Source organism: Camelus ferus, chromosome 21 (genome assembly GCF_009834535.1).
Source record: "Camelus ferus isolate YT-003-E chromosome 21, BCGSAC_Cfer_1.0, whole genome shotgun sequence".
NCBI lineage: Eukaryota > Metazoa > Chordata > Mammalia > Artiodactyla > Camelidae > Camelus > Camelus ferus.
In genome coordinates, this window is record NC_045716.1 from 24,132,007 (window position 1) to 24,149,979 (window position 17,973).

General features: G+C 45.9%; 1 protein-coding gene across 1 annotated transcript; it reads left to right on the top strand.

Annotated features, from left to right (window-relative positions):
- On the top strand, positions 1-4,533 carry MRPL9 (mitochondrial ribosomal protein L9). Its single transcript, XM_032464278.1, has 7 exons — positions 1-199; positions 391-547; positions 1,012-1,136; positions 1,341-1,391; positions 3,196-3,297; positions 3,820-3,903; positions 4,016-4,533. Exons 1-7 carry the CDS (start codon positions 47-49, stop codon positions 4,148-4,150), a joined length of 807 nt encoding a protein of 268 aa, XP_032320169.1. The 5' UTR covers positions 1-46; the 3' UTR covers positions 4,151-4,533.
- The last annotated feature ends 13,440 nt before the right edge of the window (positions 4,534-17,973 follow it).

Below are 17,973 nucleotides of genomic sequence, written 5' to 3' on the forward strand. Positions count from 1 at the left end.
CTGCCGGCGCCGGGGCCCTTCTGGGTCTCTCTTCGCGCCCGAGAACATGGCGGCGGCCGCCTGGGCCGCCCCGGGCCGGGCTCTGCTGCGGACCGGCGCTGAGCGGCTGCTGCGGGGAGGAGTTCGGGAGCTCCTCCGCCCGCGACGTGAAGGGGGCGTCCCCGGCCCGGAGCGCGACTTCAGCCTCTCTCACAATCGGGTGAGGGCCGGATCTGAGCTCTGGGGCTCTTTGACCCTGGTGGAGCTATTTAAAGCCCAGCCTTGTTTCCGGGGGCGCGTGGAGACCTGGCGGGGCCCCAGGCTGGGGATGGTGGGCTTTCCTTGAAGTGCTGGCGGCCGGAGAAGGCGTCTCGCGGGAGACTCGCTCACCCCCGCTCCCCCGGCCTCCAGGGCACGGTCATTGTGGAGCGCTGGTGGAAGGTTCCGCTAGCGGGAGAGGGCCGGAAGCCGCGCCTGCACCGGCGGCATCGCGTCTACAAGCTGGTGGAGGACACGAAACACCGGCCCAAAGACAACCTGGAGCTCATCCTCACGCAGTCGGTGGAGGGTAAGGCCTGGGCACAAGTACTTCCTATCTCAGACTGGTCCTGTTTGGCATCAACTTTTTTCTGCCCTTTCCCTACTTTGTGGGAATGATCACTTCTATGTGTGAGACAAGGGAGCCATAAAAAGCACTGTGGTTGTGACATTGGTCTCCTACGTGGAAAAGTAGAACATGAATGCAGCAACATAATTGTGTTGGGGGAGAGAGGCCTGACAGTATGTGCCGCAGATACTGACATCCCGTGATGGAACAATGCCTCATTTTGTACAGGGAATGTTAAGTTTCTAAATCAGGCCCTAAAGAAGTGAATTAGAAGTCTCCTAAGTGTTGTTCCTAGCGAATATTGATATTTTTTCTAGGAAGAATAAACACTGAGAAAATAAAAGGTCCTTTATTCTCTGATTGTCATCTTCTCTATAGGGACTGCTAGATAATTCTCATCCAGTGACTCTGTTCTCTGTTGGCAGAACTTGGAGTCCGAGGTGACCTGGTCTCAGTGAAGAAATATGTGGGCCGTAATCGACTACTTCCTCAAGGACTGGCTGTATATGCATCTCCTGAAAATAAGAAGCTATTTGAGGAGGAGAAATTGGTGAGCTCAAAAGAAGGCAGAGGGACATGAAGGAATTAAAACCTTAAGATTTTCTCTAGCAACTTTTGTCCCTTTGATATTTAATTTGAAAATGAAGTAGGAACTAGAAGAACAGGAAATCAGAAGCCCGGCATAGTAAGAGTTTGTTACTAGTTTCCATGGACTCATCTGTTTTTTTTTTTTTCCATTAACTTTTTTCCCTAGCTGAGGCAAGAAGGAAGATTAGAGAAGATCCAGACCAAGGCAGGTGAGGCGGTAAGTAGAAACATAGAAAGTCTTTATTTATTGGTCACCTACAGGAGTCACCAATCTCTTCCTGAAAGGCTTCTTGACTTCCTTGAAGTCTTCTGATTTCAGGCGCAGTGTAGAGGCAAGGGGAAGGGTGTGGTATTGAGACCTCTTGGGAGATCCTGACCTGTTGGGTGAAGTGCCCTAGCTTATTGAGGGAGGCCCCAACCTGGACACCAGGGGAATCTATGGAAAAGTGTGAGATGACGGCTCTGCCTTCAAGTGTGTTTACAGACAAGCTGGAGAGAACATAACACACAAGAAAGTGATACATAAACTCAGGGCAGTAAATTATGAGTGACACGGACCGAGATGTATTGGGAAGGTTTTTTTTTTTCTTCAGATGGGATTGAACTGGGCCTTGTAGGGTTAGTAGGCTTTGCATAGGCCAGGAGGGTTGGAAAGTTATTTTTAAGGGAGAAAAAGTATAAGTAGATAGTTAAAGCATGTTTTTTAATACAATGTTTAAAGGTTATACCCCATTTACAGTTATTACAAAATACTAGCTCTATTCCCCATGTTGTACAATATATTCTTGTAGCCTATGGTACACCCAATAGTTTGTACCTCCCACTCTCCCACCCCTACAGTGTCCCTCCCCCCTCCCCACTGGTAACCACTAGTCATCTATATCTGTCGGTCTGTTTTTTATTAAATTTACTAGTTTGTTGTATTTTTTGGATTCCACATATAAGTGATATCATACAGTATTGGTCTTTGACTTATTTCACTTAGCATGTCCTCCAAGTCCACCCATGTTGCTGCAGATGGCAAGTTTTTGTTCTTTTTTATGGCTGAGTAATATTCCAACACACACACACCCCTTTATTCATTCATCTGTGGATGAATACGTAAATGTCTTCTCACACACACACATACATATATATATACCACATCTTTATTCATTCATCTGTGGATGAATACTTAAGTTTCTTCCTAAGCAACACTTACGTTGCTTCCATATCTTGGCAATTATAAATAATGCTGCTGTGAACATTGGGGTGCATGTATCTTTTTGAATTAGTGTTTTGGGGTTTTTTTGGCTGTATATCCAGGAGTGGAATTGCTGGGTCATATGGCAGTTCTGTTTTTAGTTTTTTGAGAAACCTCCATACTATTTTCCAGTTCCTGCACCAACTTACATTCCTATCAACAGTGTATGAGGGTTCCCTTTTCTTCACATTCTCACCAGCATTTGTTGTGTTCTTTTGATGACAGCCATTCTGAGCAAGTATGAGGTGATATCTCAGTTAAAGCATGTTTTAAAATAGAAAGTAGACTGGTCTAGCTAAAGCAGGACTTATATATTAAGAAATAAATGACTGGAAAGGTTGGTGGGGCAGGATTTACAAAACATTTTGAGTCCTCAGCTCATGAATTTATAGTTCATTCTGTGAGCAGGGAGGGACCACTAACGGTGCAGGGGTGGGACTGAAGGGCCAGAACATTGGGTTACAACAGCCTGTGAAAATCATTCCACCCTGAGATGTGCCAGTGGCCCCCATTGATCAGCCTGATTTTGACTTGGCCGATTTCTCCTTGCTTAGGAACAGCCAGGTATAGGCAGCATTCTCCTCCAGAGTGTCACAAAAAACATTTTTCCATAATAATCAGCCTTGAAACAGTAAGAATGTTCTGTCTTTCCTATTCATCTTCTAACCTGTCTTGGCTGTGAGGCAGAAATTGTGCTTTTCCTGAACTCTCAGTTCTTGTGCCTCTTGCCTCTCCTTTGATTCTAACTCTAAACTATCCTGTATTTAATTCCTCTCAGACAGTGAAATTTCTGAGAAGTTGTCACCTGGAGGTGGGGATGAAGAACAATGTCAAATGGGAGCTAAACCCTGAAATAGTTGCTCGCCACTTCCTCAAAAATGTGAGTGTTCCCAAACACCTCTATACCCCTGAGGGCGGAAGCTACCCCTGGAAAGGAGGCCCAGGATTGAGCCTTTTTTTAGGAAAGTGTGTGATCATCAGCTGGAGTTCAGGCAAGTGTTCTTGGTTGGTTTGCAGGGTTGTGAGAGCAAAATGACTTAAGGATTGAGGATGGTCACATAAAATTGAAGACTGATAGGAACAGATGGTGGTATCGTTTATTTTCTCTCGCTAGGGGAAACCTGGGGAAATGTGACTCACTGGAGAATTTTTACTTTTGTGGATGAAGTGATTTTTCTCTCAAGCCCTGTTTCTCTTTGCGAATCCACCTCCCTTTCTGAGCAATCAGTACTGAGTTTCTCTGCCACTGTCTGTGGAGGTTTGTGTCCTCTCGTGGGACCATCCAGAGTCACCTCCCCAGGTTTTTTCATCCCTGTACATGAAGACCTAGCTCCTCTTTCTGAGGTTGCCTAGAGTGGCAGCCCTGTAACAGAGTGCCTTTTGGCTGTGAATTTTTTTGCAGCTTGGTGTTGTGGTCGCCCCACATGCACTGAAGTTACCAGAAGAGCCCATCACACAGCGGGGCGAGTACTGGTGTGAGGTGACGGTGAGTGTTTCACGGACTGTCTCCTTTTTCTCACGGGGTGGAAAGCTGGGGTTGGATGGTATTAGTTCTTACCTGCTCAGCTGATCTCTGAGGCTTCCTGTTTTGTGTATAGGTAAATGGACTTGACACCGTGCGGGTACCTATGTCTGTGGTGAACTTTGAGAGGCCCAAGACCAAAAGATACAAGTACTGGTTAGCCCAGCAAGCTGCCAGGGGAATGGCTCCCACCAGTTCCCAGACGATCTGAACCTTTACTCCCTCGAAAGCAGCGAAGCAGAACCAGAGGAGCAAAGACGGGCCAGCACTGTGATATCGCTCCCAGCTCTGACCAAATATGGAATTTGAGCGAGCGTATGGAGACACTGGACACAGGCATGCACATACATGTTGAATTGTCCATATTTGCCATCTTCATCTTCAACCGTTAAGCACAGCTGGCCTCACTGTGGCAGTCCTGCTCCAGGAGTACCAGGCTGTAGATTTGATAAGCTGTGTTAATAGACCAAAAGAGTCTAGATCCGTTTAGCCTCTTCCTCCACTGGAATTCAGTGGAACAAATGGAAGAGCTAGCGCATTCTTATCCAAACTGAACATTTGTATCCTAGGGAGAAATAAAGAGGTTGTATTCTTTTTAGGTGTTGTTTACTGGAGTTGAGTAGACTGGGGACAGAACCTCCAAGTAGGATGTCCTCTTGTGCCACTGGGGTTTGCAGCGAAAAAGGAAGACAAGAATACATTTGCAGGCTGCATCCCAGTTGCTATGGGCAAACTACTCAAGCTGATACGCCTGTGGGCTTAAAACGTATTCCCAGGAGGTATATTGATAACGTCTGCAGTACAAATAAGCACAGTGGGGTCTACTTTTCTAAGAAGATCTGAATAAGGCCTAAGGGTAATTGTTAGAGAAAATGAAGCTGGGATAAAAGCAGCTTAAAAAGGGAACTTCTGTTTCTTAAATCATCTCCTGAAATTTTGAAAAAGAAAATACCTTGGTTCCCAGACCAAGGTTAAGATAATAGGGCTAGTCATTAGGTAATTATGAAATGGGAGGTGAGGTAAGTAGATAGTTCTGCGTAAGTTCAAGGTCTGTTCCTGGGGGAGAAAAAGACCAACTGTTGACAAGTCGATTGTGCCAGACTCACTCAAATATGTAAGATTTTGCAATTTAGGAAGGATAAAGACGAGACCATTGACTCTACTGCTGTCCTTAGTAAAAGTTCAGAGAGATTGGTTTCTGTCATCCTATTTGAGCTTACCTACTGTGCCAAGCCCGTTAAAATGACCCCTTCAGGATTCTGGTGGGCCTCTTTTCCTGGGAAAATTAAAAGAGGAAGATTTGGGACCCACCACAACCCCTGCTGCTGTAGCTTAAGTCTGCGACTGGTACTTACCTCCTCCTCTACTACCCATTCTAGATTCCTCCCCCACCCCCACGCCCTCAGTTTATACTTTTATTGATCCAAATGGGCTGCCTGATAAGGTACCTGGTCATCATGTCTTTCTCAGGTCATGGTTAAACTTGTCCGTTTATCCTGCCAGGATAGTGATTCCTTTTCTTAATCTCTGTCTCTTAGTAGTGATCTGAAGTAATCTGGTGGCAGCCATAGCTTAAAGTACAGTAAGACTTGGTGTGTCTGTCCACTGGTAGAAATAGTCTCCTCCTGGGAAGCAGGACTTCTAAATCCTCAGAGCCTGGAGTTGAGGAGGCAGGGTCCTCCAGTAGGATCACTGAGGATGTTGGCTGTGAAGGGGCTGCTCCTACATCCAACCCCTGTATCCCAGACCCATATCTTTTACTTGGGGACAGTACTCTAGGTTGGCTATTGATCCAGGGTATATACTGCATCCTGGAGGATGGTGTCTCATCTTTACAGAGTATCATATCTCCAAGCTGGTGTCTCAGCTGTTTCTTCAACAAGATGTTCCATTGTTCTATCAGGTGGGTTGCTTCTGGGTATTACGGTGTGTGATCAGACATGGATCCTATTGTCATGTACCCAGTGCTGTACCTCCTTGCTAAAATGTGGGTCTCTTGGTCCAACGCAATTTTATGCAACACTTTGTGCCAATGGATCAAATATCCTGTAAGCCCTTGAATGATGGTGGTAGGAAAGGTAAACCCATACCTTTAACACACATCAATTCAGGTCAGGATGGAACTGCCCCTTTCAGGACAGCAGAGACTCAATGTAATCAACTTACCAGGTGGCTAGATGGTTTCCTTGAGGAAGGGAGACGTGTCAGGAGCTCAGGGTTGGTGCCTGTTGCTAGCGAGACGGACTGTCAGTCACAACAGCTGGAGCCAGGTCAGCTTGGCGGGCCCATGATGTGGGGCCCGTGCGTAACTTCCACCGTGGCTCCTCTACTGAAATCTTTGAATACTAACCTGTGCACGCATGGGATGAAACTTCATAAGGCTTGGGGTGGGGGGCGGGGGGGACACCAGACAGCAGTAAGCCAAACAATTCCCAGAGCTCACAATATTGGGAATGTTTTGTTTGTGTTCCTGGCAGCCAGTGTGGGTACATCTTGCAATACATAGAGCACCAGGTAGAGTCCTCAAAAGGCCATTTGAATAAATGCTACTCTGGAACCACCATGCAGAGCTTGAAAGCGAGCCTTGAAAGGCTCAAACTGCTATCAAGTATTCCAGAACCAAGACCAACACTCATGAAAGAAATGCAGCAAAATCTAGCACTAAACAACATAAAATTCATGATGTCTGATAGCAAATCAAATATTACCACAAAAAAAGAGACAAAGAGAGACAAAAATGTTACCAAAAACCAAGAGAAACCATCTTAGATATGACGGGGTGGAATTAGAAGACAGGATATTAAAATAGCTATAAATATGCTTCATATACTTAAGACTATAAAGGTAAACAAAAATGTGAGAGAAATGGAATATAAGACCCAAATGGAATTTCTAGAGGTGAAAAATACAGAATCTGACCTAAAAAATACACTGATGGAACTTCTACTTCCAAGAAGATGGAATAGATATACTTCACAATTCCTAATACAACTATGAAGCCTGAAAATTATATGTAAAACAAATATAAGATGACTTTGAAAGCTGGAAAGAGGAAAGCAGACTGTCTAGGAAACTCAGGACCCAAGGAACAATGCTGCAGTGAGTGCCTTGGGTTTTCTTTTTGCCTCATTTATCCCAGACTTGGAGCTGGAGAAACCAGCAACTTGGAAATGCCAAGTTGGGGCACAGGTTAAATAAATAATAATAAGCTCCATGAAAGCCTGCTCCTGCAGCCGAAGGAACGCAGCAGCCCAGCAAGACACAACTTTTAGACAATAACTGCTCCACACTAGCCAAACACCGCAGACAGCACTGTGGCCCTACCCCCGCCACGCCAAGGCTAAGTGGGGAACCCAGACTCCCACCCTCTCAAGGTTATAACAAGTCACCCCAACATCTGTGCCACCCTGGCCAAGTAGGGAACTACAGCTTTTCTCCCCACCAGCCAGTAATGAGTCCTCGTCCCTATCCCTGGTGTCAGTAAAGACCACGGTGTCAGCAGGGAACCTGGCAGAAAAGAGGCACCCTTCTTCCTTCCTGCAGGGTTGAGTCAGAGGAGGCCTAGTGGAGAGTCAGGACTTTCACTGTTACCCGGCAGTAATGAGGCCACATCCACCACATAACCAGCGGAGACCAGCTGGGGAGCTGGAACCCACACCCCCGCCTAACAGTAAAGAGACGCTCCATATCCCTTGTGTGTCAATGGAAGTGCAGTGAGAAATCTGAAATTCCACCGATCAGCAATGAAGACCTACCTCCCCGTCCTGTGCCAAAGCAATGTTAAGAAGTCAGTTAAAACAAGTTTTAAATTAAGATTCAGAGCCTCATAATACAAGTGTCCAGATTCCAATTTTTTAAAAATCTCTCAACATAGTCGTATTATAGTTGGAGGCTTCAATACCCCTCTCTCAATAGCTGATAGAACAACTAGACAGAAAATCAGCAAAGATACAGAAGAATTCAACACCATCGACCAACAGGACTTTATCAACATTTATAGAGCAGTCTACCCAACAGCAGCAGAATACATATTTTTTAAATTCTCCCACAGAACATATACATAGACCATATTCTGGACCATAAAAATAATCTCAATTAAAATTGAAAAGAATTGAATCAAACAGAATGTGTTCTCTGACCACCATGGACTCAAAATAGGAAGGATAGGAGGAAAATCTTCAAATACTTAGAAACTGAACAATACACTTCTCAATGACCTACAGGTCGATAGGACATCTCAAGAAAAGAAAAATTTAAATACACTGAAGTGAATAAAAATGAAAACACAACATACCAAGTTTATGGCACACAGCTAAAGCAGTGCTGAGGGGAAATCACAGCACCAAATGCACACGGAAGAAAAGAAGAAAGGTCTACAGCCAGTCATTTAAACTCCCACCTCAAGAACCTAGAAAAAGACCAAACTAAACCCACAGCAAGCATGAGCAAGAAAATAAAAGAACAGAAATCAGTGAAACTTACAAAAGAAAAACAATAGAAAATGTCAATGAAACAAAGAGCTGATTCTTTGAGAAAAAATCAGTAAAATTGACAAACCACTAGGAAAAGTGCCAAGAAAAAGACATAAATTACAAATACAGGAATGAAACATGGCATGTCACTAAAGACTTCACAAATATAAAAAAGATAAGGGAACACTATGAACTCTATGCACATAAATTTAAGAACTTCGACAAACCAGATTAAATCCTTGAAAAACAAATTATCACAACTAACCCAATATGAAATACATCATTTGAATAGACCTATAACAATTAAGCAAACTGAATAAATAATTTACAGCTGCCCCCGTCTCCCCCCACCCCTCAGAATTCTCCAGGCCCAGGTAGTTTCTCTGGAGAATTCAACCAAATGTTTAGGGAAGAATTAACACCAATTCTATAGTTTCTTTCGCAAAACAGAAGAGGAGAGAATACTTCCCAATTCATTTTATGAAGCTAATATTACTCGAGGCGGCGGGTTGCGGGGAGGGCGGTGGAAACAGACCACAACAGTACAAAGAAAGTACAGACCGATATCTCTCATGAATATACATCCAAAAATCCTTAACAAAGTATCAGCAAATAGATTTTACCAATGCATAAAAAGATTTATACACCATTCTCAAGTGGAGTTTATTCCAGGGATGAAAGTCTGGTTCAATATTCAAAAATCAACCCATGTAATCCACTATATTAAGACTCTAAAGATCACATGATCATATCAAGTGATTCAAAAGAATCATTTGACCAAATTCAACACCCACTCATCATTAAAAAAAAAAAAGACTCTCAGAAAAATAGGAATACAGGGAAACAACTTCAGCTTGACAAGAACACCTACAGAGCCTACAGCTAACATTATACTTAATGGTGAAAGTCTGAGTGAGTTGCTTTTCTCTGAAGATGAGGAATAAGGCAAATATATCTGCCATCACCTCTTGTCCAACATAGTGCTGGCGGTTCTAGACAGTGCAGTAAGGCAAGAAAGAGAAGTAAAAAGGCATATGGATTAGAAAAGAAAAAATAAAACTGTTCCCATTTGCAGATGCCACAATTTTCTATGTAGACAATCTCAATGAATCTACCAAAAAGAAAAAAACCTCCTAGAAACAAATACACACACACACACCCTTGTGGACAGCAAAATTAAAAATACTATTTACAATTGCTCAGAAAATTACTTAAGTATAAGTAACCAAACAAATACAGATTTATACGCTAAAACTATACAATGTTGATTGAAAAATATCAAATATCTAAGTAAATGGAGAGACATTCTGTGTTCATGGATCAAAAGACTCAATTTAGTAAAGATGTCAATCCTTCCCCAAATTGATATGCAGGTTTAATGAAATTACCTTCAGAATCCCCACAATTTTTGTAGGCATACACAATATTATTCTAAAATTGATATGGAAAGCAACGGAACTAGAATGGGTAAAATAATTTTTAAAAAGACAATAAAGTGTAAGGAATCAGGCTACCCAATTTTAAGATTTATTATGCACAACAACAATCAATGCTGTGTTTTACAGCTGGAGGGTAGACACATCAATCAGTGGAACAGAACAGAGATCCCAGAAACGGACCCACACAAATATGCCCAACTTATTTTTTGGACAAAAGTACCAAAGCAATTCAATGGAGGAAAGATAGCCTTTTCAACAAACGATGCTGGAGTAATGCAGACAGCCACAGGCAAAAGAGAAAGTCAACCTCAATCTAACGCCTTACTCAAAAATTAACTCAGAATGGCCACAGATTTAATGAAAACTGTAAAACTATAAAGCTTTTTTTTTTAAAGGAGAAAATCTTCAAGATCTAGGATTAGACAAAGAATCCTTAAATTTGACACCAAAAGCATGCTCCATCAAAGGAAAAGTCAAGAATTTGGACCTCATCAAAATTAAAAACTTGTGCTCCTGGAAAGCCCATGTGAAAAGACAAGCTTCTGGGGAACAGTATTTGCAAACCATTTCTGTAACATGTATCTAAGTAAAGAGAACTCTCATACTCAAAAACAAACAAAACAAACAAAAAAACCCCACAAATAATCCAGTAAGAAAATGGGAAAAAGCTGTGAACATATATTTCACCAAAAAGGATATATTCAGGGAAAGGAAGCACATGAAAAGATGTTCAACATAATTAGCCATCAGAGAAACGCAAATTAAAACCACAGTGAGATACGACCTACACCTGTCAGAATGGCAGAAATGAAGATTATGACAGCAAATGCTGGTGAGGATAGACACACTGGCCATACGTTGCTGGTAGGAGTACAAAGTGGGGAAGCCACTTTGGAAGAGAATTTGGCCAATTCCTTACAAAGTTAAATATACACTTACCATCTAAGTCAGCAGTACCAACCCCAGGTATTTACTAAAGAGAAATGAAAAGTTACTAATGATACATTTAATGTTCATAGGAGCTTTATTCCCCCAAATGGAAACAACCCAAATGGCCATCAACCGATGCATAAAGAATGGAACAGTACTCACCAAGGTAAAGGAACAAGCTAATGATACGCACAACACTGATAAATCTAAAAATATGCTACATGAAAGAAGTTGGACACAAAAGAATACATGATGTATGATTCCATTTATGTGGAATTATTAAAAAGCCAAAACTCTGGTGACAAAATACCCATGTTGGCTAGGAGCCAGAGCTTTGGATGAGGATTGACTGCACAGGGGCATGAGTAGTGATGGACTGGTAAATGTCAGCAACCAGCTTTTGGTGGGGAGGGAGCCCTGACTTGTAGCATTTGCCAGTTTCTATAAATACCCCTTCCATTGCCAGCTTCACATTACCAATGTGACATCACTGAACACCGGGTAGGGGAGCGGTGCACCTGGATCTCACTAGGTGGTGTATGTTGGCTCCAGCAAACCGCTGGGCACAAGAGAATGTCATGGGATAACAGAAATGTTACATATCTTGTAGTGATGGTTGAACAGCTATATAAATTTGAAAAACTTATTAAAGGTATGTTTTAAATTGGTGAATTTTAATGCAAATAAATTATACCTCTATAAAGATTTATTTTTTTAAGTTGGCTCAGGTGTAGAAACAAGGAACTATAACTTTCTATCAGGGTGGCTGCCCTCAGCTTCCTGATCATCCATTCCTGATCACCTTTAATTGTACAGATTGGTCAGTATCCTTCCTGAATGCTCGCTACCTTGTTCTCAGGAAAGCTATGTTCCATGAATGATCTCCAGAGCTCTCTGCCAGTCAGAACCCAGCTGCCTCTCCAGCATTCCCGCTCAGTACAGTAATTCAGCCACACTGACTTCGATGACGACGCATCCCCCTCCTGCCCTGGCAGCTCCTCTCACCCCCAGGACTGTCAGCGAGCCTGGTTCTGGGACAGTCAGTCCTGGCCTACAGAGCAAGGCCATCCCTGAGCTCCTAGTGACACTGGTGCTTGTCTCACCAGCATACCCTTTCTCACATCAGTAAATAGAATACCCTTTGGGCCTTCTGATAGACCATAATCATTTGGTGACTTTTCTGGCTTTTACGCAGCACATACATCTGGCATATTCACTCTAACGTGCCCACCTTTTTGAGGCTTCCTTCCATCATATACACCAAGGCAGCTCTAGCATTTCTGCTTCACCTAATATGCATGTGTCTTTCTCCAAGTTCCCAAGAGTCATCCTATCAGAGTATTAGCAACATCTCTTCGGGTCCTTGTCAGAGTATTAAGTCCTGCCTTACAGGAGGGTGCTCCCATATCCGTATACTCTCCCTCGCCAAACAATGTCCACCCTCCTTGATCCAGTAACCTCAGAATCCAGTCCCACACATCCTCTCCCATCTCCAGCCATACATCCTGGCCAGGCTCTCCAGTGCCTCCAAGGCCTAGTCTTCCTCATGGGGCTCTTACCTGGGTCTGTTGCACTTAATCCTAGCTATCGGTCTGGAGGCCAGGAGAGGAGGTGGGAGCAGATCTTGAAAGGACCATGCATTGTCTTGCAAGGCAGAGGCCTCTGCATCATCTTGAAACAAGGGAGGAGTGATAGCCTTTAACAGGGATAAGTGGGTGCTTTTGCAGGCCCAAAGGATGTGCAAGAATTTGGAGATTCAAGATTTTTTTAAAGTATCAACCCAGATGTCCCATTCCATGCCTCAGGGTCTCACCCCTTCCCAATAAACCTGCCAGAGTTAAGAATTCAAACTTACCTAGAGCCCTGCTACCCTTATAATTAAACCCTGGACCTTATTCTCAGCTTTTTGGGTCCTCTAGGCTCATAAATTGCCAAAGAGGGCCTCTGGCTTTCACAGTTAGCCTTCAGTTCATGATCAGTCACCCTCCACCTTTCACTGTCTGTCTCCAGTGCACTAACAGCCTTCCAATCACATTGTCTTTATAACTTCTCAAACCTGATATATTTCCCCAACTAATGCGTTCCCTCCCGCCAGGACCCCAGCCCGGTTCACCACTAGTGAAAGTTTCAACAAGGGCACTGACCCAGCGTGCCAGGGCCATCCATGCTCTCCCTGCCACCAGTGGTGGGGTCCTCACTGCCAGTTGGCCAGCAAGTGATTTGGCTTTAAAATCACATTTTAGAATCTGTTTCCTCAGTACTCTTGGCACTAACTTTGGGTTCCCTGGGAAACATACTTTGAGATGGAGATTTGAGTAAAGGAGGTTCCTTAGGGTGTGCTAAGGGTCGACAACACCTGTGAGAAAGTGAAAGCCACAGGGCTGGACAGGAGCAGCTCTGGAGCTGTGGTGACCCTTCAGGGCTGTCCCCCACAGAGGCGATGGAATGAACCTTTTTACTCCCACACTGACCAGTGAATACAGGCTGTCTCAAGATGGGCACTACCTTAAATGATTTTTCAGTTGAGGGCAATTCCTAGAGGGTCTCAGCTTAGAACTGTTAGCCCCTAAAATTCCCAGCACCTCGGGCAGGAGGGAAGGCCACAGGATTGCGTGCTTCAGTCCTGAAAAGAGGTATCTGGATGGTGCACCGTAACTTCCATTATAGGACCTTTAAATATAAGAAGCAGGACACATTTTTTTTGGTACTTCTCACCGAGAACAGTATAGACAACTTCTCTCCCCTCCTAGACGGTTCAGTGTGTGGGATCTCACAGTCAGTCACTTTACTATTAGAAGGGTTGTCAGCTGAGGGGAAAAATCTGTATATTCCAAAACCAAATAGACATTGTGTTAGGATCTTATGTCAGTCCTAACACTGCCATAACCTACTGAACACATGGATCAAGAGCACACTCTGCATCCTGCCTCCTCGTTAAGGAGAGGACCACCCTTCTTTACACTCAACAGATCTTCCCATAACATCTAGTGCAAGACAATGTACAAAACAGCAAATTGAAAAATGAAAATCATGGAGATGGAAAAGACCTTGAGGGAGAGAGAACCGGTACTCAAAACGGCTGTTGAATAAATGAATGAATTTTGACCTCACCTGCAGTAAGGATGACAGGTGAATTACCCAGACGTACACTAGGTCCATGTTTCTGAACTGTCGTCTGGCCATTTTTTGTTTCCAAGCTAAACAATTCTGGGTATTTTTTTTCCTAGCGTGAAATCCTGGCATCACATGAGATTGGAAATCAGGAGGGTGTCAGCCCCCTCTGCCACTCTGTCATCTGTGGAAAAGTTTCTTCATCTGTAAAATAAGACTGGGCTGGCTGGTCTCTAAGGCAATTTCTACGTGAAGAAATGCTGTGATTCAGCCCTCCCCTTTGGCATCTGGTTTCACTTCTCTAGTCATGAAGTGTGGAAACAAAGTGCAGTAACCAGCCTCTTCCCATCAGACTTAGTTTTCAGGCACATCCTAACTGAACAATTAACCTGCCCTGCAGCTGCCGGGCAGCTGCTGGGACGGCTCTGCCAGTCCCCAGAGGCAGCTCATCGCTGCCATTCTTAGTGGGCTCTGTGCTGTCACTTCTCCAGCCCAGTGACCAAAGAACAGGAGACTTTGTGAGGTCCTGCCCCAGAGTCCAGGCCACCTGGGGCCTGTGAGAGGCAGGCCAGAAGTGTGAAAGCTGTACCGTTGTGCCGGGCCCTGAGGTGGCTTTCTCGAGAAAGCTCTAAGTCTTCAGTCTCACACTAAACAGTCTTAAACTTCAGCATGTCAACTTGCGTTTAATTTTGGTGTGTCCCCTCTTCTCACCAGGGTGAGACTCGCGACTGTCTCTCCTTGTGCCCGCCCTCAGGGCCCTGGCCCCTGTGCCGGGTTAAACTCCGTTTGGCCACCTCACTGCACAGCCACCGCCGCCTCTGAAAGCCTGCGTGGGCGATGTGGCTCCGGTGCCTGAGTGTGCAACGACAGCCGGCACAACAAGTCCCCAGGGGCCATGTCCTCCCCTCACAGACGAAGAAATTCCGCCGCCCAAGGGGACAGCGGGAGCGCTCTGAGGGCCGAGAGCCCATGCCTTTTCAGCAAGCATTTAGTGAGAAGCTACTGTATGCAGAGCACACTTGGTTCTTTTGGATTAAAGCAGAATCTTCCAGTGGATGCTGCAAAACTTCGAGGTCTGCATGTGTCAGCCTGCTCCCCGGGAGGGGTTTTCACAGAGCAAACGTTAGCATTCACAGATATCAGTCATGACAACGATGCTCACAAGTAAAACCTAGTCCCATGTCCCTCTTGTTCACAGATACGAAAACCAAGGCCCTAAGAGACACTGAGACACTGAGAAAACAGTGAGTGAAGACTTCAGGGAAAAGTTTCCTTGGAAGAAACAAGACTTGCCCTTCAGATTTAATAACCGGGAGATACGGTATTAGACAGTAACCTGGTGCCCGTAACTCCTATTTATTCACCTGTCGGCATTCGGCTCCCACCTTGGGAGACGTTTTCTGGCCGCCCCTCACCGAGCCCGCCCGCCTCCACGGCACCGGTCGGGTGCCCTCCGCGCACGCGGAACGGCTTGCACGTTTCTCTCATCGTTTCGGTTTTGAAAAGGATTATAATCGTCTATGATCTGTCTCCACTCACTAGACTATGAGTCCCCTGAGGAAAAAGAAAGCGTGTCTTACTTCCAAAACTTTGCGTCCTGAATACATAATATACCCTAATATTTGTTGAACAAATGAGTGAATAAGTGAACAAATGAATGAATCATCAGCTTGGCCAGGCTTCTTTCTTCGGACGCCTTCAAGAAGGACACATCTAAGAAGCCCGGGAAGCAGCACTGCCAGAGAGAAGGCCCTGGATTTTGTAACTTCCGAAGAAACTTCCCCTTCTAGGGATCGGCACCCTGTGGACGGTCTCCGACTCCGAGCCCGTGTCCCTCCCTCCCGCGGGCCCGCGCGGGCCTGGAACGGCGTCCTCCGCGCGGCGGCCCGCCCAGGAGAGGGCGGCAGAGGCCCGTCCAGCGAGGGAGGGCGCCCCGCTTTCCAGCCGCTGCCCACCCGCCCTCCCGCCCCACCGCGTGAGCACCAGCCCGCGGCAACCCTTGCTGCCGGCCTGAGAGAGCTTCTGCTCCAATTGTGAGGACGAGGAGCCTGGCACGGAGAGGCCCCTCGAGGTCACGTGGTGGCAAATTTAGGCCTATTAGTCCCCCTCATTTCTCAATATTGGGGCCAAGCTGCACAACATTTCCAAGAAGCTCCTAACGTTTTTTTAGCCTAAAAGTAAAACTGATCCAAAGAGATGGGAAATGTCAGATCCCTGGATGCTCAAGCGCCTCCTATTATAAAAGCGCGCGCTCGCTCCACGCCCCTTCCCCTCCTAACCACCACCCTTCCTCCATCCTCCTCTCCCAGCTGGGCTCCTAGACGGTCATGCCCACAGGCCGTGTGCATCCACTCCCAGTCCCCATCTCACAGTCACTGCTAAGTCCACTGCAGTCTGACTTCTGCCAACCCCACTGAAGCTAGCTAGTCATATTAATATTATCCACGACCCAGTTGCAAACCAGTGGAAACCTTTTAGTTTAAACTCATCTCCCCGCTTCCCCTGCCCCTATCACCTTCCCTTCTGCATTAGCAAGTGATCCTCTCAGCCCCATCCTTGTCCCCGCAAGAAACCTGGCAGTCAGTCTACAGTCTACACCCCCCATATAATCCACTCCATTCAGATCACAAGCCCTGTTCCTTCCTCCTTAAGACATCGAGCCTCCCTCTCCTGTTTTCATGCCCCTTCACCCATCAAGCCCTCACCCTGCAGTCAGCTTCTAACCACCATCCACTCATCCATGCAACCATTCAGCAAGTGTGCACTGAGTCGCCACCCTCGCCGGGCACAGCTGCGGGCACTGGCTTTGCGGTGATGCACAAGACTGACCAGGCCTGCTCTCACTGGGGCTCACGGTCCCCAGGACCACAGACAGTAACAAGAAAATAAGCAAACAAGATAATATCAGACAGTGACAGGTGTTGTGAAGAAAACAAAATGGAGTGATATGACAGAATGGCTGGGGGGTGGGGAATTTTTTTAAAGTAACTATTTAAAAATGTTTGGGGGAAGAAGCTACTTCAGTTGGATCCTTAGGAAAGGACTCTCTGAGGCAGTGACAAGCGAGGGCTTCACTGTTCACTGGCTGAATCCTCAGTTTACCAGCCTCCCTTCAAGAGGGGGCCACGTACAAGGTCTGGCTAACAAGATGTCAGTAGGAGTTGGGAGGTGGAGAGGGTGTCCTGGGGAAGCTTTTGCTTCCCTGAAAAGAAAGCCCAGCACACTGGCACAGTCCTTCTCTGGTCCTCCTGCTCCTCCTCTGACTGTGAGGGGAAGGGAGGACACTGCAGAGAGGCAGGTCCGGAACCAACACTAGGAGCCGCCCCCTGTGGACTTGCTACATGAGAAAAACACGGCCCATTTGCTTGGCAGGGTTTTCTCCCTCTGTCAGCACAAAGCATCCCAACCTGGACCACTAGTTCCATGAGGTTCTGGGTAAGAGAACCCCAGGCAAAGTTCAAAAGCCCTGAATTGGGGGCCACCTTGGCACTTGTGGGGAGGAGAGAAAAGACTGGTGTGGCTAGAGCCCAGTGAGGTGGGAGGCAAAGGGCAGATGACGTCTGACAGGTGAGGGCCCTGGTGAAGCTCCACGGCCCCAGGAAAGCCACCTGGATTTTGAGTGCATGAAGACCACTAAAGGGTTGTAGGTAGGAGAATAACTTACTGATTTAGGTTTCTTGAAAGATCGTTCTAGCTACACCATGGAGAGTGAGTCAGGGAGGGAGGGAACAGCAGACACTGCTTTGGGACTGACCCAGCGGCTGCTCCCCTTTCCTTTTCTCTTGCTGCCTCCTGCTCTCGAAGCAAGGAAGAAAGAGGTCATGAGAATCTGCGGGCCACCACCATCCTGCTCAGCAGGACAGAAGCACCGAGATACCCTGACTACCCCACGCGACTCCCCACATGGGCTGGCCAACCCGTTCTTACGCGTCGCGTGCCAGTTTCCGTGAGGCTTCCCTCGCTCCACAGGCAGACGGGTGCTCTTCCTCCCACCTCCTCCCACTTCATGGCCCTACTTCCATCACAGGTGTATACAACGGTCTTGATGGCGATCGACGCAGTGTGATTGCTCCTTCAGGTAC